The sequence below is a fragment of the Setaria viridis genome, chromosome 9 (assembly GCF_005286985.2).
Source record: "Setaria viridis chromosome 9, Setaria_viridis_v4.0, whole genome shotgun sequence".
In the NCBI taxonomy this organism is placed as follows: Eukaryota; Viridiplantae; Streptophyta; class Magnoliopsida; order Poales; family Poaceae; genus Setaria; species Setaria viridis.
This window is the reverse complement of record NC_048271.2, coordinates 12840205-12864503: the sequence shown is the minus strand read 5'-3', so window position 1 is coordinate 12864503 and position 24299 is coordinate 12840205. Positions and strand designations below refer to the sequence as shown.

The 24299-nt window shown below is 48.1% G+C and overlaps 4 protein-coding genes and 1 pseudogene across 4 annotated transcripts; 3 read left to right on the top strand and 2 right to left on the bottom strand.

Annotated features, from left to right (window-relative positions):
• The first annotated feature begins 445 nt into the window (after positions 1-445).
• LOC117835291 (uncharacterized) lies at positions 446-1420 on the top strand. The gene has a single exon (XM_034714653.2). It carries the CDS (start codon positions 446-448, stop codon positions 1196-1198), a length of 753 nt encoding a protein of 250 aa, XP_034570544.1. The 3' UTR covers positions 1199-1420.
• Positions 1421-1553: 133 nt separating this feature from the next.
• On the bottom strand, positions 1554-4784 carry LOC117835965 (F-box/LRR-repeat protein At3g48880). Its single transcript, XM_034715302.2, has 2 exons — positions 4381-4784; positions 1554-2277 (listed from the first exon to the last, which is right to left on the bottom strand). Exons 1-2 carry the CDS (start codon positions 4719-4721, stop codon positions 1740-1742), a joined length of 879 nt encoding a protein of 292 aa, XP_034571193.1. The 5' UTR covers positions 4722-4784; the 3' UTR covers positions 1554-1739.
• A 2184-nt stretch (positions 4785-6968) lies between these two features.
• Positions 6969-15058, top strand: LOC117836368 (L-gulonolactone oxidase 2). Its single transcript, XM_034715775.2, has 2 exons — positions 6969-8283; positions 13717-15058. The coding sequence occupies exons 1-2, from the start codon at positions 7438-7440 to the stop codon at positions 14815-14817; spliced, it is 1947 nt and encodes a 648-aa protein (XP_034571666.1). The 5' UTR covers positions 6969-7437; the 3' UTR covers positions 14818-15058.
• An 846-nt stretch (positions 15059-15904) lies between these two features.
• Positions 15905-18479, bottom strand: LOC117835290 (DDT domain-containing protein PTM-like; annotated as a pseudogene).
• On the top strand, positions 18332-21537 carry LOC117840192 (protein FAR1-RELATED SEQUENCE 5). Its single transcript, XM_034720650.2, has 3 exons — positions 18332-19285; positions 19413-20860; positions 21024-21537. The coding sequence occupies exon 2, from the start codon at positions 19420-19422 to the stop codon at positions 20824-20826; it is 1407 nt and encodes a 468-aa protein (XP_034576541.1). The 5' UTR covers positions 18332-19285; positions 19413-19419; the 3' UTR covers positions 20827-20860; positions 21024-21537.
• The last annotated feature ends 2762 nt before the right edge of the window (positions 21538-24299 follow it).

Here is a 24299-nt window from a genome sequence, read left to right as displayed (position 1 = left end):
GCAATTTGAAAAATCAATCGAGGGCGGGCCGATAAAATTAGCCAAACATTTCAGTCTTCCACCACAGAGGCATAATGGTTGACGAGGTTCGGTTCATTACCTTTGCTTTTTCGGAGTGCATTGGTGGAAACTAATGTGGTTTACGTTTTCTGAACTCTAGGTAGGATTGATGAGCATGCAACAAAATTATTTATGCTTAGGCCAAAATGATGTTTAATATATATATATATATATATATAATAGCACTCAAAATTCAGTTTTCTTTTCCATAACACCGGTAAACAGGTGGTTTGACCATGGTGTGAAAAGTCGTCTCCGAGTCCGAGTCGAACTCGAGCTCCCTAGCAGCTGCTGCTAGCTGCTCACCCGTGCGCCCCACGAAACCGTGTTCAGTAGCCATTGAGGTTCAGGTTTGTGAATTTGTGATATAGTAGAGGCTAGAGCAATGGCGGAGGACTCCGGCAAGGAAGAGCAGGCCCGCAGGGCGCGGGCGCTGGCCGAGAAGTGCTTCCTCGCCGGCAACGTCTCGGGCGCGAGGCAGTGGATGCAGTCGGCGGTCAGGCTGGCGCCGGGCCTCCCCGGCACCGCGCAGGCCGTCGCGGCCTACGACGTGCACGCCGCGGGCGCGCGGAAGCCCGTCGACTGGTACGCCGTGCTGGGCCTACTGCATCCGCCGCACCCGTCGGCCGGCGCCCACGACGACATCAAGAGACAGCACCGGAGGCTCTGCCTCCTGGTGCACCCCGACAAGAACCCCTCCGCGGCGGCCGACGGCGCGTTCAAGCTCGTCCAGGCCGCCTGGGAAGAGCTGTCCGCCAGGCACCGGCCGGCAGACGACGACGCGGCGACTGCCGCCGCCCCAGCGCAGCCCGGGCGCCCGCCGCCGAGACCGCCAGACCCGCCGCAACAACCGCAACCACAACCGAGGCAGCCTCGGGGAGCTCACCAGCAGCAGGGGCGGAGGCTGAGCTACGCGGACGCGGCGAGACCGCCGCAGCCGCAGGGGGCGGCGCACAGGCCGGCGACGCCGTCCCCGCCTCGGGCGCCACGGGTGCCCCCTCCGCGGTCCCCGAGCACGTGCCCGTCCTGCGGCGCGCTGATGCCCTACGCCAAGAGGAACCTCCGGTGCATGGTCTGCCATTGGAGGAGGCCAATGGGCCGGTGGCACGTCGGCGGCGGCGGCGATTTCTTCAAATAGTACGACTATAGGATGTGTTTAGTGCGGTTTCTGAATTCTGATCGTCCAATGGTTACATTTTTCTTTTTTTTTTGGGTACGTTCAGTTCTGAACACATGGGATTGGGATGTGTTGCAAAATGCAAAATGCAAAAGCATTTTAGTAACAAAAGCAGGTTGCAAAATGCAAAATATTTAACCTCCTGTTAAATATTTGAGTGCAGATACGAATGGTGGAGCGAGAAATTTCTGAATCTTTTCGTTGGCGCACGACACAGGTAACTACCAAGTTAAAGTCTTCTGTCACGAACAGAAACAGCAGACACAAAAATGTTGTTACTAAAATGCATAACTAATGAACAATCATGGACGGCGTGTTCAAGGAAATCGATCTCAACCTTTTCGCCTCAGACTCTCAGAGAAGGTATAATGACAGTGCAGTTAAAATTTCCAAGTACGGATTTGCTGTTACATGGATCAAACACCAAATATGACAAGGGTTGACATTTTACAAAGATAAAAACGTCATAATTTAACAACAAAATGACATTGAAGCCATTGGTTCAGGAAGCCTGTGAAGGTCCAGCCAGCCAGTCCATCACCTTGTGCTCCATCATGCACTTACAGGGCTCTCCAGGGTTAATGTTGTGCTCCCCACAGTTTGAGCAGTCCACAAACTCCCCGAGCTCAAACTTGGAGTTCCAGAGAAAGACCTTGAGCCGTGATGCTTTCTCAAGAACAGTGCTGGAGATCGCTGATGTCTCATAACCTGATATGTCCAGGTACTCCAGCTCCTCTAGGCAATCAAGGAACTTTGTTATTGCAGCGGCAGGCATGTCTGAGCTTGGTATCTCAAGCTTCTTCAGCTGAGGAAGAGAGTTGCAGATGGTCGAAGCCATCTCTTCATCCACGTACAAAGCAGACACCTTCAGTTCCACAAAGTCTGGGCAGCACTGATGCACGTGGAGGAGGACATCATAGTTGATAAGACTCTCATCCACTGCCATGCCTTTAAGCGAATGAAATTCGCCAATCGCCTTACAGAACTGATCGTAAGTCATACAGGTGCTAGGAAGGCTGAAATAGTGCAGGTTCGGACACCTGGGAAAAACAGACATAGATTTAGCTCAGACTTTAAATAATCATAGCCACAGAACGTTCGAAGGCTAACTGTAGCCGATTAGGGAGACATCCATGTGAAACGAAAAGCACATTGCCACATGTTGATGATGTTATGAGAATTCATAACAATCAGAATGCAGCAATAAAAAGTGTCAACCACAAAGAGTTGATTTGGAATAAGAAAACATGCAGAATCATTCTAGCAAGTTTGTGGCTGCTGCAAATTTGCACTGAAAATATCATTCACACACCTCCCAGCTTGCCCGTGTTCTAACAAAAATTATAAACTTGAGTTTGTAAACTTAAGCTGGGAACATATTAACAAAAAAAAGGTGACATAAAAAGAATGTCAACTACAAGTACAAACCACATCAATTGCAATGATCAAAGACAGAATGAAATTTTTAACTAATATCATGGAACAGAACAAAACTTTAACTAATATAAATGAATGAAATTGATAACTAAATTTTCCTGTACAAAGAACTACAGAGGCATTCTGTAATATTGTTGTATATCCAAACAAAAGATAGAGTAGATCCGAACAATATGGAAATTAACATTTTAGCAACATACTGAATTTGTTTTTTTCCCGCTACCTACAGAACAAGGGAAACATCTTGGAATGTGTGTACAACAGTCAAGGGGGGCAAACTAGATCATATAAATCCTCTGTTTTATACCTTGTGGTCATCCTTAGTGCTCTGTTTTCTTTAACATACAAGGTGTTTTCAATCTATATTGTGCTACACCATACACCCAATGGTTCAAATGTGCTTCCAAAAACATCAGCCACAAACATATAAAAAGCATACTTTTCCATAATGAATATCCCATACATGTTTTGGTGAAATGTTATGAGTTGAGATGCTTGTGTGTCAGATACTCATGGCTATTAGAATTAGCAACTAATCTACTTAAATTTGACACTTGCAGTCATATCTTTCAGTCAAAATTTGCAATGGCCATGGGAGAAGCCAATGATTTTGCAAAAGACCTGTAATTTCCATTGGTTGGGTTCCTGCAAGTGTCACTGGTAATTTCTTAGACCCCTGCTAAATTTGTAACTGGAGCTTTTTTAGTCTCTGAGTCCTAAGTGGTGTTAGTTTCCATGACTTGTAATATGGTCCAACTTTCACTCTACTGCTTCATCTGATTAACAAGACAATAGTTCACTCTTCGATGTAACAGCAATAAAATGGTAATAAATACATGTTGGATTACAGATGGAAGTAACAAAATGGCGAATGGAAGCACAATATAAGATGAAAGAAAATCAACTTTAATAAAAAAAACTAAGAACAAATAACACAATAATAGCTAAGAGCACCTTTTTCTCTGATATGTGCATCTGGATCAATATTACGTGCAGTATGATCTAATGACAAAACAGGCATGCTAAAATAACAGCATGAAAGGCATCATTGTTCCTAAGGTATGAGTGCCAGATGTTTCGCTATGACTGTACTGAAGAAAGGTAATAAAACTTGTAACAGAAAATTCTTGATGTTTATTTTCTACCCACTGGGCAGAAGCAACATTATTCCTTGAATCATTACACCTCTTCAATGTCAGTTTCATACCATGTGGTAAATGCATAATGCCAAGAAACAATTGCTCCAACTAAATTCAATAAACACTGAAATTGGTACAGGTACACTCACCATCTTTTTCAGATTGTTTTGGAGATAGAGGATGTGACAAGGACTACAATTCCCATCTATGTTACCCCATGAATCTACTTTAGCCTTTCATTCTTATTACAAATGAACAGTGCCATTTTCTTCATTACTTATTCAGATAGCAGTCGCAGCTAAACAATCAGAAAATCAGCAAAGAATCCATATACAAGCTTACAAGAATATGGCGTCTACCCACAGAATTTTCCCAAAGAAATAAATTCACCTAAGATGAAATCTATCTCTTTAAATTAGCCCATTTTGGAGGATTTCACGCCTACAGTACCATAGCCTAATCATTTTTCAGCGTCAATATAGCGATAGCTAAAAAGCCAACCAACATTTCCTTATGGGCTGGGAAACAACAAAAGGGGATTGAAGAAACAAGGGGAAGAAATTTCACCTCTCAGCGAGGAACAGGAGGTGATCCTCATCCGCAAACTCGGGGAGCAGCACGGCCTCGATCCGCCCTTCCGCCAGCGTGGCGGCGACCTCCAGGATGCCGAAGAGCGCGGCGTGGACGGGGACGCGGGAGCTGGAGGCGCGGCGGCCGGAGGTGAGGGCGGCCCAGTCGCGGAGGTCGACCCGGCGCCACGCGAGCGGGTCCCGCGCCGCGGCACGCCACGAGGAGCAGGCGCGGGGCGCGCCGCCGGAGAGCAGGCCCGGGGCGCCCACGTGGGTCATGATCGCCACCAGGAGGTCGTGCTGCAGCTCCGCCCACGGTCGGCTCGGCGGCGTCGCCATGGACGGATGGATGGGAGAGCGAGAGGGTGTTCTTGACTTCTAAATCGACGAAGACGGAGACGTTGAACGGGGAAATATAAACATTTCTCTTGTTTTTTTAAAAAAAAGAAATATAAACATTTCTAAGAAAGAAAAGGCATTTTGGGTTGTTTTTTTTTCCAGCCATCGCACACTAACATGCCAATTCTGAAATGAGGCGATTTTGGTGTTAAGGTAGAGATTCAGCGTCGTGGATTCAAGATCTGCATGAAGGACGGACAAAACAAGGTTGGTCACAGTATCGACAGTACTATACGAAAGAAAGATTGGGAGAAGAAGAAAAGGAGATGAAGATTAAGGAGTTGGAAAATGGCAGAATTTGCTTGCAGAGATGCAAAGTGATATTGATCAAAAGGAACGACCCATCGTACCATCAGCAACTTGTTAGCCCAAGAGATAAACAAGATAGCAGCATGTCCTGACAGTATGCGAAGGAGTATGTAGTATTGGGCTGGCCCAATCTAATGTTGAGTGCGATCGACGAGAAGTAAAAGCCCAATGCTGCTAAGTGAAGCGATCGACGATGGTCTCCATCTGCAGCTGACGGGCCGGGCGAACACGGTCGGGCACAGACACTCTAAAAAAAATATGAGTGCCCCATGAAGGCACAGTCGGAGCACGATGACGTAGCTCCTGTGCTGGTGGCATGGTGCGTGGAATGCGCACCCAGCATTTCAAAATTTGGATGTAAAAAAAATCTAAAAAAATATGAAGTAAGAAGAGTAAAATACAAATGCGCGGTTTCTAAATTTATGATAGGGTGTCATCTAAATCTCTAAACTCTCGAAATGCATTTTTCAAGTTGACAAACTTGTCTCAAGGTTTCATCTAAGTTCTTCAACTCTCAAAATGCAATTTTATGTCCCCAACTTACTTATAGAAGTGTAAGAAGTAACTGGGATTTTGAATCGGTGCTGTAGAAAATGAGTAAAAAATGGATTTCTCATTACTGAATCCCATTATTATTACATGTAGATTTAAGATATTCTTTAGTAGCAACTCATCGAGTGGCTCGTCCGGTCGCCCCATGTACCACTGCCCTCACGTGTCAGGGTTGTCGTATATCTTAAGAAGCAAGGGGAAGAGCTACTATTGAACGTGGAGATGAAGAAACAAAGGTCAGTGTAGGAAAAGTGGAAACCCACAGCCGCCACCACAAGATGTGGTTCCATTGTTTTGTGAGGGTGATCTCGATCTGTTCAGTTCATTTACTTCTTTGTAATTCCGATATGAATATATGGTACGTGCCACACTGCCACACATACGCCAGCTTGTTCCTGAAGTTTTTGGCTCCTAGGACAAAACTACAAAAGCTTCTAAATGTGACTTTCATCTCCTGTACTCTTGCCGCTGCTGAATCCAGCCAGTTGTTCCTGTTTGACCTTCATATATGCCTGATGGATTTCAACGTTGATGTGTGCCATTATCAAAAAAAAAAAACGTTGACGTACACACAGCCATGATGCGACTGTAGGGACACATGTGCTGAAAAGGCCGCGGTATACGTGGGCGTTGGCATGCTGCTCACAATATCAAACATGTCGAGCCGAAAGTCTCTGCAGGAGGCCTCCACTTGTCTCTTTTGCACCTGCGCATTGTGACACTACTCATGAGCCATGATGCCATGCTATGTAGCATGTACTCCACTCACAACCCCACTAGCTGACCACGTACTCAAGTGGCAAGCACCATCGGAAAGGTGTGCTAGCTAGTGCCCCATGACAGGCGGTTGAAGATCATAATCAAGGTCGATCCATCGATCAGATTAGCGTGGGCATGCATGATCCCAGGCACCACCACCGTTGAACCAATCACTAGCCTTTTATGCATGATCCCATGTGTAAGCGTATGTGCATTCTGGCGTTGCTACTCCTGTCTATCACTTGTAGTGCAAGATAAGCATATGAACCTGCCTTTTTTTTTTCCCCCTTCCAGAGCGCAAGACTAGCATAAACTAGAAAGCAAGCAAGAAATAAATAGCTGGGATTTGTTCGCTGGGATGTCGATGTTTTACGCCGTTTTTAGCTACTTGCTTAATTTTTTCAATCTTGCCGTTTTAGCTACTTGCTTGCTTAATTGTTCGACCATGTTACATTTAATACTAGATTGCACTCTTCATAAGAAGGGTCCCATCTACCAGTCACATCGAGATAGAGTGTGGTTACGTTTGAAGTTACATTTTTATGCGTCCTCTTACTCAATTACCTAGCTAGTAACTACTCACTAGCATATAGCCTTCTCTGCTACCGTGTGTCCACATCATCAGCGTCGTTGATTTGAGTTGACCACAAAGGCGCCTGCTGCCGCACCCACAGGCCACAGCGACATCTTGGAGCGCTCGCGCCATGCATGCCATGGTGAAGGCACCCCCGACGACGCGACTTCAGGCCGGCCGGCCGGGGCCGTCGTCGTTACTCGTTACACACCTGTGCAAGCTAAGGCCACACAAGCCAAGGAAATGCTTCAAGCCTCGCCTATCTTAGCCAGCGCTATCGACTGAGAACGTACCAGCACCACACGTCCCATCGGGTGCAGACGATATAGATGCACTCTTAGCGCGATTAAGAATGACTCTTAGCGCGATTAATTGTGCTGGTACCATTGATCCATTATTCAATCGCCGCATGCATGTACAGATTGACACGCACATCGCTTGCTTTCTTGTATATAACCACATATGTACAGGGGTGCCATGTTGCCTGCAAAGCTCTGTAATCCGGCCACCTGCCGCGCTGCTCTTACCTTGCTTCCAATGCTTGCACAAACAATGGGCACTACTACAACTCCCGTAGCAGCCGCCGGCATTGATCCCTGCAACCGCGGGCACCTCATCAAGGTCAAGCAAACCATGCTGCGGCGGCTCCTCGTCCTCACCGTCGCCACGATCCTGATCGGCCCCGCCGTCGCGAGCCCGCCGCCGGACCCCGTTCAGTGCTCGTCCGGCGGCAACGACGGCGGCTGCACCGTGTCCAGCGCCTACGGCGTGTTCCCGGACCGCTCCACGTGCCACGCCGCCGCCGTCGCGTACCCGTCCACGGAGGGCGAGCTGGTGCGCGCCGTGGCGCGCGCCGTCGCGTCGGGGACCAAGATGAAGGTGACCACACGGTACTCCCACAGCATCCCGCAGCTGGCGTGCCCCGGGAGCGGCGGCGGCGAGGGCCTCGCCATCAGCACGCGGCGGCTCGACCGCGTCGTGTCCGTGGACGCCGCGCGGGGGCGGATGGCGGTGGAGAGCGGCCTCACGCTGCGGGACCTCGTCGCGGAGGCGGCCAGGGCCGGCCTCGCGCTGCCCTACGCGCCCTACTGGTGGGGGCTCACCGTCGGCGGCATGCTCGGAACGGGCGCCCACGGGAGCTCCCTCTGGGGCAACGGCAGCGCCGTGCACGAGTACGTCGTCGGGATGCGCATCGTCACGCCGGCGCCCGCCGAGGAGGGGTACGCCAAGGTGCGCGTGCTCGCCGAGGGCGACCCGGTGCTCGACGCCGCCAAGGTCTCCCTCGGCGTCCTCGGCGTCATCTCTCAGGTAATAAGTTGGATCCCATCGCTTCGTTGACTGCCAAGTGTTTGTACTGCAATTTCTTTTCTTCCAGAAAAAAGCATTGAAAGCTTTATATTTATATTTTTTCCTTTGTAGTATAATTCCAAGTGGTTTATTTATTTTTCTGCTTCTTATAAGCTTGCATAAACTGCATTTTTATCCAACCAACGTTGTAGCAGTATCCACTGAACGAAGCAGTCCACCGATTTCTATAGTGATCACTGGCTCACTGCTTAGACGTGACTTGGAATTAAGGGAGAAAACATCTGGCAATTGCTTTTGCAAGCAAATCCGTTTCTTAAAAGCAAGATCCATGATGTATGAGCTAGCAAGAAGAACATATGCTTGCTTGCACACTCAACTCAAAAGCAGTGTGCGTACTACGACATTTCTTGGTGGAGTGCAACATCTTGATGAACCTTGGAGTAGAGAACATGACACATGCAGTACAAATGAAGAACCTTGGAAAGCACCACGTTGTTGCCACACACTGATTCTTCCGTGGGAGCGATCACTTTACACGTACCATGCTGTTCTTCTTTTCTTCACATGCCGGCATGGCACAAACGTACTTTTTCTTAATCAGTTAGATTGTTTAGGGCACTGGAATTGATCTTGGGATCTCTAGTGTGGTACTAGTTATTATGAGCCCACAATAGAATGATTTGCCCTTTGCCATCGTAGGGGTGTTTAGTTGTATGCACCACATGATGCATGTATGGATGATTCTGGATGTGTGGTTCAATCAATTTGCTTGAACCATATGGTTCACCCCTATTAATAAAAAATAATATAAAGTGGGATGGTTTCATCCTGAATAAGTTGGTACAGTTCATCCAACCAAACAAATGAACCACCATCTAGTTCGAACTAAACCAAATAATACATGCAACCAAACACATGGTTGAGATTGACAACCTGGGATACATGGCACGCACCCATTGGGTGGAATGGGTGGGTTTGCATGGGATTTGAATTTGAAAGAAGGATAGGTTCCGACATTGGCAGTAATGGTGCTACCGTACCACTACCACACAATGCAAAGCTGTGTATAGTTTTTTCCCATTTATCGCATGGTCCATGCACGCACGTGCATGTGTGTTCACGTCTCGGTGCCCAGTAGACCTATTTAGCTTAATCACCGCAGCCTACCAACCTTCCACTATAGGGAGCAGATCGATCTCTAGCTTGTAGCATGTTAACAATTTGTGGACACTCTATATGTCAGTATTTCCGATGGACTAATTCAACATTTCATAGGAAACAGACAGGGTGCATGCATGCTCCACCACCTCACCCATTCTAAGGATAAAAGTTGAACTGAAGGCATATTTTGATTTGGAAACACCACCACATTTGACCAGCAATTATTCAAATTATAAACATGTGTGGTAAACAAAGTTGTACAACTGCATTCATACTCAGAGGATTTTGACGATGTAGTTTATTCTTATCAGTTGATTGCAAGAAAAAAACAATGTCAATATAAGTATTACTTTTCAATACTTTTTTAAAAAATATTTTCTTAGAGTATTTCTTGGAGTGCAATATACTAAATATTTTCATGATGTTCTTTATAACTATACAATTGGAGAGGAGCAAACTATAATTGACCGTAGGGAGTTGCCCAAAAAAATTGTATAAAAATCAAGCAAAAAAATGGTATATATCAATGAATGTTGGAGCAGAAAATACGATACCTCAAGTAAAAATCAAGACACGCCCTGTGTTTGGCTGCTTGGAAAGCACCACGTTGTTGCTACACTAGCTAATTCCGTAGGAGGGAAAGAGGGATCCTTCTTTTCTTCACACGCTGTCATGGCGCAACCCGTTCTTTACGAATCAGCGCGTAGGGGGTTATATTTGGATCTACTCGATCTGGTATTTATGAGAGCCAACAATTAGTGAATGATCTTTGATTGGTGGCATTGATTGGTGGCACTCCACCGAATTTATACATCCTTGTCCCGTGGGTGTGTTTAGGTTTGTCAAATTCCCCCATAGATCGTCTCAAACACATAGGTCTTTGATAGCGATTCTAGCTGATTATTTCTGCAAAAATAATCAAGCAAACGGTAGGATTCTCATAAGATTCTAGAGGAATCAATTTTTACAGCATCGAAAAATGAACTGGGGACTCGAATCGGCCGGCCGATGCTTGGGAGAAATTCCCGCCGATTCTCTCCCCTCCGCACTCCCTCCACCCCTCACGCGCCATCGCTCAGGAGCGGTATCTCCCCTCCGCACCCTCCCGCTCACCCCTCCTTCGGTCGCTTGGCGCCCTGCCGCTCTCCACTCTGGGACCCACCATCGGCCGCCCGGCCCTCCTCGCCTGGTCCGGCGGCCTGCACGCTCAGCCTTCCTCGCCTCGCCTGTCTGCCGAGCCCGACCATAGGGGAGAAGAAGGAGCTGAGATGGAGCAGCCATGCGGGAGGCCATTGAGCTGCCGCTCCTGGTGCGTTGCCGGGGCAGGTGCAAGAAGGGCCCGCGCTCGCCATTGCTGAGGGTGGAGGAGGAAGCTCTCCGTGAGGGAGAGGGCGAGCCGGCTCCGCCTTGCTGGAGCTCCCTCGCGCCACTGCGCCGACTGCCGCCGCCTGGGGATCCTCCACCGGTGTGGAGAGAGAACGTGCTGATTCTTGAGGCAGCTCAACACCAAACACTTTGATTCTCCTGCCAGCGATTCTTGAGGCGGTGGATTCATCAAGCTTCTTAGAAAAGTGATTCATAGAAAAGGTGAATCAAACACCCCCATGGATCAGTGAAGAGAAGCTGGATCTGCCACCCTTCATGCATTAGTGTTCAGACCCTTCCTCTCCCTTCCATAGATCGTCGTCTTTCCTTCACTGCCCATCTTCCACCGGTCCCTCCCCTTCATTCCTTGTTGTCGTCTACCAACTACGGATTTCCCTAGCTTTCTCAAAATGAACAACGCTAACCATTTTAGTATTTCCATGCCAGCGCATGCAGGTGTGGTCACGTAGTACGTTTCAGTACCAACTACTCCTCCAATTTTGTTCTTCATTTATTGCATCCCAATTAAATGGCCGGACCTGCAAGGGCGTGACTTGGGCATTATTGCCGATAAGTGCATAGCAACAACAGGTCTTTGTTTCAGTTATTTTCTGTTACGGCAGAATGTAACAACCTGTGCTGTTCCCATCCTCAATTCCCGGACCATCATCCTTGTGCTTCAGCCTTCAGCGCGTAACACAGCGGTGGCAAAATATATGCTATGACACTTTGAAATTAACGATGAATATCATGGTAGGAACAAGTTAACATGCTAGAATCCTTTTAGGCACCTAGACTAGACAGCATGATGATTGCATCACATGTGTCGAATCCTGCCCTCTAGAAGTAAGAATAATAATTATATTTTTAAAAAAAGTAAGAATAATGGATCGAGAAAAAGGAGCGCTGATGTGAACATAAATTTCAAATAAAGTCACGTATCAACTATCGATCCATTCTAGAGCACAAGACAACTCGCTGCGGTGAGCCTGCTTTCAATATAAATTTGCTTCATATGCTGTTTACTACTCCCGCCGTCCTAAATTACTATTCGTTTTGGGTTTTTAGATGCATAGCTTTTGTTATGCACCTAAATATATATTATGTCTAGATACGTATGTTGACGGTAGTCAACACGCCAAGTTGTGAACCGCAAGCGCACAGATCATCGTAGCTTTTCCCTTAGAGTATTACATCCAAGGCTTATTAATCCGTGGATCGGCAGCAAACTGACTAGAGTTCTCTATCTAGCTAAACGGATCTAATCCTATCATGAAGCATTAATTGTTTATAAAGGTAACCCAATCATGAGATAAGTATTATAGACAGGGTAAATAGATCACATCCATGTATATATATGAGGTAACACAACCAAGGGTAGCATGAGCCTATCGTCTTCTTGTTGTAGCTCCAGCCAAAGTAATAACCAATCTATGTAACACCTTGATAAAAAGTCATCTCTCAGAAAGGCGGCTCGCAAGCTGCCTACTTTCTTATTGTCTCCCTTGCGAGGTGCGTGTTGATGCCTCTAGTTTCCCAAAGCTTTACCTCAATGACTCCCACAATACTCACCATCAATCCTACTCGACGTTACGCAATGGTTCGGCCTTTTCCTCCCACATGCTGTCACCACACAAGAGTATTAACACCGACTTCCTACGCATTACTAAGATGTATCAGCAAGACATAGACTAATCACCACGATTACATCTATTCCTACTAAGAACATATGCTAGCTAGTCATATGAGAATAAGCATGCATCATAGCAGATCAAAGTAAAGACAAGATTAGATTGATATAACTATCGTGTGTACATAGGCCTTGATGATCACAAGGCTCGGCTCCAGAACACCACCATGGCTTCGCCATGTAGGGACGACCATGGCGGCTAGGGTCTAGCCTAAGCCATTTCCTAGACAATCTCGAAGACTTGCAGCGGCCATCAGCTCCCTATGGTGTGTGTACTTGGTTTCACCGACTTCTAATTGATTCCCCCCGGCCTCGATAAATTTTCGGCATATTTATAGTTTGGAGAGCCCGTGGTTTAAATTGGAAAGCGAATGTGCAAAGGAAAGGGATAGGCCGATCGGCCTAGAGGGGTCCAGGCCAATCGGCGTGGCCTTTCCTTTTACCCCCTCGCGTCCAGCTTCGTCGCCAAGTCTTCTTCAATATTCTGGAACCTTATTTTTGTATGCACGTGGGCCTGGCACGTCGGTAGCTTCGGGATGAGATTGATCTTCAATAACTTTCCAAATCTCCGCTTGATCTTCTTGATTCCTCCTTGATCCCGAAGCGATCCTTGCCATATCTTCACAAACTTAGCTCTTAAGTCATCTTGGAGGATTGCTTGCTAAAAATGAGCGTTGGTGGAGGCCAGGAGACCTCAGGCTGATCGGCCTGAGGGGCACTAGGATCAGCATGGCTCTTTTTTGTGCCTCCTGATCTTCATCTTTCTTTGATCCACTGTTCATTCAAGACTTTATTAAAAAAAATGCATATTTAGCTCAATTTCCTGCGAAAATATAATATCCTCCAAAATATCTTGCATATGCGAAAACGAGGTTATTTCAGGTACCAAGTGACGGGTTAGTATAAGAATATGCATGAAAACACTAGTTAAATAGCACTAAAAGTGTGTCAATAATGAACGTCAACAACGTAGCAAAAATTATGTATGTAGAAAAGTCAAAACAAATAGTAATTTGGGATGGATGGAGTATTTGTTTTTGCTGCACTGCAAGATGCTGGTGCAAATGAGCATTGTTCACTGGGACAAATAATGCAAATATGTAAGGTTTTTTTTGTGTGTTTTTTGACACGTTATTAGTTGACGAGTTCCGACCATTTTTTCCTTAAAAAAATCTAGACTGCTTATTGTATTGGTCGTGTGCCTGTTTGTGACGCAGGTGACGCTGCAACTACAACCCTTGTTCAAACGCTCGGTGACGTTCGACGAGCGGGACGACGGCGACCTGGAGGAGCAGCTGGCGAAGTTCGGGTACCAGCACGAGTTCGCCGACATCGCCTGGTACCCCGGGCACCGCCGGGCGGTATACCGCATCGACGACCGTCTCCCGCTGAGCGCCCCCGGCGACGGCGTCCTCGACTTCATCGGCTTCCGCGCCACCCCGACGCTGGGCATCCAGGCCAACCGTCTCGCCGAGGACCTCCTCGAGCGCGCCGGCAACGGCACCGGCAAGTGCGTGGCGTCGCGGCTGACCCACGCGGCGCTGTCGGTGGCCGGCTACGGCCTGATGCGGCGGAGCGGCGGGGTGTTCACGGGGTACCCCGTGGTGGGGCCCCAGCACCGGATGCAGGCCTCCGGCGGGTGCGTGGCGGGGCCCGAGGACGCGCTGCTGACGGCGTGCCCCTGGGACCCGCGCGTCCGGGCCAGCAGCTTCTTCCACCAGACCACCTTCAGCCTGCCCCTGGCCCGCGCCGCCGCGTTCGTCGCCGACGTGCGCCGCCTGCGGGACCTCAACCCCAGGGCGCTCTGTGGCGTCGAGCTCTACGACGGCATCCTCATGCGCTACGTCAAGGCGTCCACGGCGCACCTCGGCAAGCCCCCGTCCGCCGGCTCCGGCGGCGGCGACATGGTGGACTTCGACATGACCTACTACCGCAGCCGCGACCCCCGGCGGGCGCGGCTGTTCGAGGACGTGATGGAGGAGATCGAGCAGATGGGCATCTTCAAGTACGGCGGGCTGCCGCACTGGGGCAAGAACCGGAACCTGGCCTTCGCCGGCGCTGCGGCCAAGTACCCCGGCATGGCGGAGTTCCTGCGCGTCAAGGACGCCTACGACCCCGACGGGCTCTTCTCCAGCGACTGGAGCGACGTGGTGCTCGGCGTCGGCGGCGGGTCGCCGACGAGGGACGCGCCCGGGTGCGCGCTGGAGGGGATGTGCGTGTGCTCGCGGGACGAGCACTGCGCGCCGGAGCAGGGGTACGTCTGCCGCCCCGGCAAGGTGTACAAGGAAGCCAGGGTCTGCACCAAGGTCTCGTCGTAGGTGCAATTGGTTAGGCGCGCACGTCTGGAAATTCGATTTTCTAGAAATTTGGAAACTGATGAGGCAGAATAATTCTCCCGGGAATTCGGTCATTTTCTCCACGATTCCCAGCAGAATTCAGTTGCCTACTACTACTACTACTATATATGAAGTTCAATTATGATTCAAAGTCCTGTACTCTTGTCCTTGCAAAAGAATATAGATGGCCAAATGGGCGGCCCGACCCGACCTGACCCGAGCACGGTTTGACCCAGCCCGTTTAGACCCAGCACGGTTCAGTCCAGATAATAACCGTGCCGTGCCGGCCCATGGGCCGAAGCAATGGCCCAGGCCCGACACTAAGGGCTATTAGCCATGCCAGGCTGCCCGATGGCCTGTCGGGCCATGAAGGCCCATCGTGCTCATTCTAGTCCGGCTCAGCTTAAAAAAATCCTTCATGAAATTAAATTTTTAAAGGCAAAAATTTAGAGGTATTATACGTATAAACATTTAAACATATATATATATATTTAGAGGTAATGCATGTACAAACACATATACAAATTACAACTAAATGTGCTTAAACGTGCCTCCATTGTGCCCTAGCGGGCCGGCCATTAATCGTGCCGTGCCAGGCCGACCCACAGGCTGACGCAGCGGCCCAGGCCCGACACTAAGGATGGGCTGGGCTAGCTCGGGCACGGCTAAGATCGTGTCGGGCCGAGCTGGTACCGGGCCAAATTTTCGGGCTGTAGGCCAGCCCACGGGCCTCGTGCCTTATGCCCATCTATACAAAAGAACGAAATAAGAAAACATGCTTTTTTATTTCCAATTGCTGAACTTCTACAGGCAAGGCACCAATCACATCTATCTCTTGGGACTTCCATAAGCTTCCTTTCACTACCTGGCCAAACAAATTGTGCGGCTGCTGAGGAAAATACTTTCACTTGTAGGGCATTGTCCGCAGCCATTTTCTTCCTTAAGTTTGTGGTCAGTTGGGATGATGAAATTTTACCTTGGTCAACTGTAATAACAGCTAGATTGGCAGCAGCACAGGTTGCAACGTTGCCATGATGGTATAGAGTATAGATTCATGTACGCCTGTGGTTTAAAGGATGACAAACTTTGCTGCCTTGTTGCCACCACTCATGTATTCCTTTATTTGCCTGCATATATCCATATATGCATCTGAGAGAGCTAGTATTTGGAGGACTTTGACAACATCATGGTCATTGTAATATCTTGCATAAGACTCTGCATTTGAAGACATTTGAATCCTGCAGGATTTGCTAGAATTACCATTAATGGAAGTACAGAACAAACCGTTGCAGGTAGTGCTAAAACTGATTAGTAAAATCAAACATTGTAAGACTGATATGCAAAAACTTACACCAGCAAATAGTTGCAGGATCCTAAGAAGATCCTCCCGCACATATCAATGCCAAACATTTGGGCTCCTCTTGCACCACGCTCAATTCTTGCTGAAGTTGGTCCGAGCATGTTAACCACACATTCGTGACAGAACCATGCTCCCTGGGGAAGAAAAGATTTGTTTTGACCAATACACCTTGAATGATATGCCCATTTGCAGCGATCACAGCGTAACAAAGTCCCATCCATTCCACATATTCGGCAAACAGCTTTTGGATTGTTCACATTTGGAGCTCTTTCCAGGCTTTGCAGATCACCTGTTCTGCTATAAGCAGAGGCCTTTGAGGCTCTAGCAGAGACTGCGCTTGAACCATGCCCCAAGAAAACACTAGGATCAGTCTCATATTCCATCTCGTTGTAGCCCTCTCTACCCTCCAGTTCTGTTTTGAGTTCTTCTGAATCAATGACATGATCACAGAGTATTTGCAGCACCCTCAGCTTCGTGGCAACAGGAAGCTTATAGTATTCTGTGGCTAGGAGGCTTCTACCAAAACTCTGCACCCCTAGATTCTTAATGCAACCCATCACATACAGGTATTCTAGTAAGAACGTTGGTCAAGTCAATGTGTCTATTAGTGTCCAATCCAGATACCTGCGCACAGATCAAGGAAAAGCGACATTATTATCAGAATTTTCAGTAGCAAAACAACACTTACGAAACAGTTAGTGTACTCAAGAGGGGGTTAATTGAGTACGTACTTAAAGCAATTTGAAGCAAGCTTGGGGACGTTTGGTTCCCTTTGCTTATTTTTGGCACGTGTCACATCGAATGTTTAGATACTAATTAGGAGTATTAAACGGAGACTATTTACAAAACTCATTACATAAGTGGAGGCTAAATGACGAGACGAATCTATTAAGTCTAATTAATCCATCATTAGCAAATGTTTACTGTAGCAACACATTGTCAAATCATGGACTAATTAGGCTTAATAGATTCGTCTCGTCGTTTAGCCTCCACTTATGTAATGGGTTTTGTAAATAATCTATGTTTAATACTTCTAATTAGTATCTAAACATTCGATGTGACTAGTATCTAAACATTCGATGTGACGGGTGCTAAAAATTAGTCAGTGTAACCAAACACCCCTGGTGGATTTAGATTCCAGATGCCGCCTCAGTGCCCGCAGTAGCAAGACATGTACAGCATCCAACAAGTTATTCTGCACGGTGCAATTAATTGCCGCAACAAAATCATCCAGCCCGAATGGACTCAGGAACAGCTGAACACTGAATGACCGCAGGAAGTTATAAACAGAAAAGAGATAACTTATGGACTTCTGGCACATTAATATCTCCCGATGACGGTGGCAACTCCACAGCCTGCACTGGAGGGCATAGCTCAGATGGTTCTTCTTTACTGAAATCTGATGAATCACTCGAAGGTTCAATATCGTCGGACATATCCAAGCCAGACACACTCTGCTGTGGCGCATCAGGCATGGTGGACACCGCACATCCATCAACCCTCTGCCTAGCACTCGCTGGCTCTCTGGCATCCGAGGCGCTGCCTGATGGGACCAGCAAGTCCAGCTTCCTCTCCCAGCAGCTGACCTCCATGCCTAGTGTGCCATTCTCAGGCATGAGAAACTCCCGGAGCTTAGGAAGTCGGAGATCCTCGCCATGTCCGTCCTCAAACACCACACGGTAGATCCCAGTAGTGCTGTCATAGGATGCAACCTTCCCAATAAGAATGCTTCCATGCCCTGGAGCGCTCCGGGCAATGTACCGGCCCACCAAGCATTCCCCGACCTCCTCTTCCACCTGAAGGCGACCAGCTGTCGTGGCGATCTCTCGATTTACCACTCCGCCAGCACCTTGCTCCATCACTGTAGTACGACCTTGCTCGGCGGTGCTGCCCTCATCCACCTCAATATCAATATTTTGTTTCGACACCACACGAATCGAATCCCGCACTTTCCCAACAGGCGCCGCTCTGCCCAGAACAACAGCCTCATCAACCTCCATGTTTGCTTCAGGCACAACATGAGCTAATGCTCGCTGCAGGCGCCGCAGAACGCCACTCCTCGCCCCGTTAACCTCCCCCTTCGGCTCCCACGACATGTTCGTGCTCCGCCGCGAAGCTTTCACCCGCAGACTTCGCCCTTGTGCAGCGGCGTCAGTGGCGGGTGGCCCATGCGGGCGATTGGAACCGAGGCAGTGAGAACGGGTGTGGTCGGTGGAGGGCCTGCAACCCTACGCCGGCGGCGGCGGACGGTGGGAGGAATGGGAAGCGGGGAGGGCGAGAGAAGTGGAGCTGTCACCAGCCCAAGCCCAGGTGGCAGACTGGCGTTATAATCCATCGGAGGTGGCCCAACGTGAGAAGAGCTCGGTGAAGCCCAGCCCACTAGTGGTCTGGTCCAGAATGGAGGAGCGTGTGGCTGTGTGAGCAGACGTCCAAAGCTTACCCGTCCGATGGCTGCCAGCGTTTCCAAGGGTACGTAGGAAGCGGGTAAGAAGATTTCTGGGTGAGAAATATTTCGGGGCAACTCCTTTATATAGTGTAGATAAAGGTTTGGATTTCTATATACCTGCATAAATAAATAAAGATGAACCCTTTCTTCACTGTGTATCCATTTAGTACGGTAAATTTTAATATACTTTTTCTATGACATTAGTAAGTTGAAGTTTAACTTAAGATAAACTAGTTTGGTAGAGTTCCAGCTCCTCCTAAAATGAGAAGGAGTTAGAGGAGCTATTTTTTTTTAGCTCCAGCTTCTCCATATAAAGCGGTTACGACTTCTCTAATGCCTCCAGGGGTGGAGCCGTTTTTGAACAAATAGTGGTAGGACTTTAGCTGGAGCAGTAGGAGAAGCTAGAGCTGGAGTCCTACCAAACTGACCTAAAATGTATAGAAAATTGGGAATGCAGATCTGGCAGCCGATTCATCCGAGGTAAACCATTTCCAAGATTAACGGATTTTCTTTGGAAGGAGAGATTTAAGGAATGCCTCTGCGTATTCCGTATTCCTCTGAACTGATTGGCCGCCCACCTCTCCCATTCTACCCGTCCGGAACCTCGCCGGACTTTCCTCCGACGCTGTCTTCCACGTCCAGAGGTGCGCGCCGCCGCCGCCGCTGTTTCACCGGCCGTCACATCTACATTCCTCTATTTCCTACTCGTCTTCTTCATACATTTGTAATATAGAGAGTTTCTCGATCTGATCGTCGATTCTTTGTGCTTAGGCACGACATGGCACGACCGCAGATCGACAGGGCCGAAGCCGATGCTGTTCTCCAGGAGCTGCGCCGCCGGGAAGACGAGGACGACTGCGAGAATTTCCACCGGTACGAGCTGGACGCCGAGCAGCGCCTGAAGAGTCTCTTCTGGGCGGACGCCGACTCCCGCCTTGACTACTACATCAGCCACGGCGACGTCGTCGTCTTCGACACCACGTTCCGGACGAACAAGTACGGCGTGCCGTTCGTCCCCTTCGTCGGGCTGAGCCGCCACCGCACGCCCGTCTTCTTCGGCTGCGGCGTCACCTCCGACGAGTCCCTCGACTCCTACGTCTGGCTGCTGCGCGCCTTCGCGATGTCCATCTCCCAAGACAGGAAGCCCAGGTCCGTGATCACCGACGGCGGCGACGCGGTGGTCGGCGCCGTCAGGATCGTGTTCCCGGAGTCCAACCACCGGATCTGCTCGTGGCACGTGGAGCGGGCCATCGACGAGCACCTCCACGGCTCGTCGACGCAGGACGAGTTCAGGTCGCTGATGCGCGACGCGTGCTCGCCGGAGGCGTTCGAGGAGCGCTGGTACGGCTTCATGGCGCGGCACGGCACCGCCGCGAACCACCGCTGGCTGGAGGACATGTACGGCAAGAGGGAGCTCTGGGCCGCCGCGTTCGTCCACGACAAGTTCTTCCTCGGCATGGCCAGCGACCAGAGGACGGAGTGCCTTGCCACGTGCCTGCACACGGGGCTCCACGGCGGCATGTCGCTGCCCGACCTGCTGGCGCACGCTGACGCCTGCACCTACGCCCTGCGCCTCGACGTGGCCAGGCTCGACGTCGAGGCCGATAGGTCCCGGGTGGAGCTCACCACCGGGCACCGGTGCCTGGAGGAGCACGCCGCGCGCCGGTTCACGCCGGCCAACTTCTACCTCCTGCGGGAGGAGATCATGATGATCGACGGCTTCGAGGTTGTGAAGACGCTGGCCAGGGGCCACCCCATATTCGGCAAGAAGGTCTACGTGGTGGGGTTCAAGCAGCGCTGGGGCGTCTTCTTCTACGTCGAGTGCTCCGGCGACGCCGTCAAGTGCAGCTGCCGGAAGATGGAGCGCGAGGGCCTCCCCTGCCGGCACATCTTTTGCATGTTGCGCCACAATAACTTGTCGCGGATACCGGACTGCTGCGCACTGAGACGGATGCGGAGACGAGGCGATACCAAGGCCGAGAGGCTTGATGAGATGAAGGAGCTTGGACATCAGGTGTTCGACCTGGCGTCGGAGGACGCCCAAGAGTTCCAGGAGATCAAGGAGTTCTTGGAAGGCTGGCTGGAGCATAGGCGCTCTGGTGCCGTTGCTGTAGGGGACAACAATGCTGCAGATGGGGATAGTGTCCCGCCGATGACCAAGAAGACCAAATTGATCGAGGACTGAGGTGCGGCACACGAGAGATCTCCATGCGGACGGAGTGCGTTCCTTGCACCTAGTTATTCATTCGTTATTGTGTTTTATATATATGAGTAAATCAAATAATTTTGTCCATGCTTGGAATTCATTTGAAAAATATCCCTACGAATCCAACTCCTTTCTTCGTGATTGGCTCCAAATATTGATGTTGATAAAAACTGCAGGCTCTTATGGTTCAAATATACGGCAGTAATGCTCTCGGTGGCCGCAAGGATGTAAGAAAACCAAGCACCGGAGAATGGATCGATCATATTCATAGGTTTAAAACACAAGTTTGTACTTGTCCTAAAGGCCTTTCAATTTTCGCGAATTTTAGATGGTTGAGGATGGTTGAAATGTTGCAAATCAAGATCAAGAGAAGGAGGTAGAAGCAGAGAAATACGAGGGGAGTAGCACATGGATGCCAAAAAAGAGCAGGGGGAAGAAGTAATGAAAAGGAAGGCTTGTTGCTCGACGAATTGGTTAAACAAAAAATGAAAGAAAAACTGTATTGATAAAACAAAAATAAATGAATGCCCGGGTAGTCAGACTCGGTATGGATGGTTCATATGCTAAGTTTGGCCATGGTCTTGGATTTTAATCAGCTCTGCCAAAAAAGATGCTATATGAACCTTATGCGGATCAATAACAATTAGTCGATGTTGTGCACATAGGAGGGAAAACAGTTTCAATCAAACGAGCTTGACGATGTTCTTAAAACATCCGGCTTCCCGGTCATCTTCTTTAGCTTACAAGTGTCTGCTACCTATAGGTGGATTATTTGGATTCTCCAGGTAATTCACGAATTGACACTTTTGTAGATTGAACTGGTATTATCGCTCACGCAGTTTATTTGTGCAGCTACATATTTTCTTCCAATATAATTTAGGAGTAATATTTTTTGTTTCTATTACTTTTCCTTAAGTTCAAACTTAATAGGAAAAGATAACTGAAAAGATGTTCCAGATCCATCTTTTCTGGAATATAATTTACTTCATCTACATGTAAAGAATTGAAATGCGAATATGACATAATAATAAAGTATGATGGCCAGGTGTTGGTTTTATTAGGCCAGTTTAAGTTATTTTAAAACTTTATTTTTTTGGATGGTCATGGTCGCTATATTAAAAAAGCTTTGTTTTGCCAAAGAATAAATTTTTACCATGGGGCAAACTTTTTTTTTCTATTTTTGTTGTGAATGCGTTTACTTTATAGTCATGGGCATGTGGGAACATGCATATGTCTGCGTGCATGTATAAGGGGGTGTTTGGGAGGAGGGGGCTAAATTTTAGCCCCCGTCACATCGAATGTTTGGACACTAATTAGGAATATTAAACCTAGACTAATTACAAAACTAATTACACAACCCCTAGGCTAAATCGCGAGACGAATCTATTATGCCTAATTAGTCCATGATTTGACAATGTGGTTCTACAGTGACCATTCACTAATGATGGATTAATTAGGCTTAATAGATTCATCTCGCGATTTAGCCTAGGGGTTCTGCAATTAGTTTTATAATTAGCTTATGTTTAGTCCTCCTAATTAGTATCCGAACATCCGATGTGATAGGGCTAAAGTTTAGCCCCCTCCTCCCAAACACCCCCTAAGTCTATAGGATCATGTTTTATTTGAATAGATAAACTAATCTGTAGCGCAATAAAGAATATATTGCCATACCTTGTTAGGAAATAGGGTAATCAAACTTTAATTCACTCCATACCATATTGAATTAGGTTCTAAGCAGTCCAATGTGCGACCGAAACCTTTCAAGAGTTGTTTAAAGAGACACTTAGTAACTCCCAAAATTTGAAATCCATGCCTTAGTTTGGAAATTAGTATATGGTTTTAAACAGTTATGAAAGAAAATCTCAGGTGCATGTAATAAGCAGTTATTAAATCAAACTTTCAATGGCTTAACAGGTAAACTAAAAAGTATCAAATATAACAAATACATCGCAAAGACTTAACAAAACTTAGATCAACCGAGAGACTATAACGGAACTCACCAAAGAGACTAAAATGAAACTCACCAGATACTACCGGAAGCCTTAAATTTGCCGAGTGTTTTTTTTTTGCCGAGTATTTTTTTTCGGACACTCGGAAAACAAGCTCTTTGCCGAGTGCCGGGCTAAGAACACTCGGCAAAAAAAAATACTCGGCAAACGTTGGACTTTGCCGAGTGTAAAAAAAACACTCGGCAAAGAGTGGGTTTGCCGAGTGTAAAAAAAACACTCGGCAAAGAGTGGGGTTTGCCGAGTGTTTTTTTGACACTCGGCAAAACAATAATTTTTTTCCTCTTTCCACCTTGAAATTTTTTCTACTCCCCACATACAACATGTGATACTCAATGTTAAAGTTTAGTATATTTTTGAATTTGTTTGCTATATTTATTTAATTAATTGTAAATTTGAACCTCAAGTGATTCAAATTATAGAATAAAATGAGTAGAAAAATGATATTCATGTTATTTGGCCCAATTTGAGACCTGACCCGTGAAATGAAAAGAAATTTCGAATATCTTGTTCAGGAAACACGACCACGAACGTGTGGCAGTGGTATTTTTAAATTATAAAAAAAACAAGCAAAGTCTGAAAATCATGAGATTTTTCATGATGTGATGATATCATACGTGGAGGCTGTGGAAAAAAATTAAGAATGTTTTGCACATTTCGTCACGTACGATGTTTACAAACCGAAGCATTTCAGAAGAAGAATAGTAACGTTGAGAAGGATTGCATAAGATTTGGAGTCAAAATGACGGTCGAGTTTTGATTTGACTACAAAATTTTTGTATAGTCAATAGAGAATATATATTATTTCATGTGAATTTTTGATAATTTTTTGAAACTATTGGATAATTTTTAATTTTTTTTAAAAATAGCTTTGCCGAGTGTCCTAGGTTAGACACTCGGCAAACACCATTCACCGAGTGTCACACCTAGGACACTCGGCAATGTTTTTTCCCCAACCGTGCAGGACTTATAGTCCCCAGCACCGCACCCGGCCCTCGTCTTCATTCCTCCCCACCCCCACCCGCCCCCCACCTTCCTCTCTCCCCGACCCTGCCGCCCGCCGCCCGGCCCCCGCCCCCGCTGCCGCCCTCCCTCTCCTTCCCCGGCTCCCTCCCCTCCGGCCAGATCCGCGCCGTCCTTCCCCAGCTCCCTCCCCTCCGGCCGGATCCGCGCCCCCTTCTTCCCCTCCGGCGTGGATCCGGCGGCCCCCAGCTCTCTCCCCTCCGGATCTAGCGCGGATCTGGTAGCGGGCGCGGCGGCGTGGTGGCGGGTGGCAGCGGGCGAGGCGGCGTGGTGGCGGGCAGCAGTGGGCGTGGCGGCCGGTGGCGGCGTGGTGGCCGTGGCCGGCGGCCGGTGTTTCTATTTTTTTATTTTTCTTGAAAATGTTTGCCGAGTGCTTTTTGACACTCGGCAAATGCTTTGCCGAGTGCCCGACGTTTGACACTC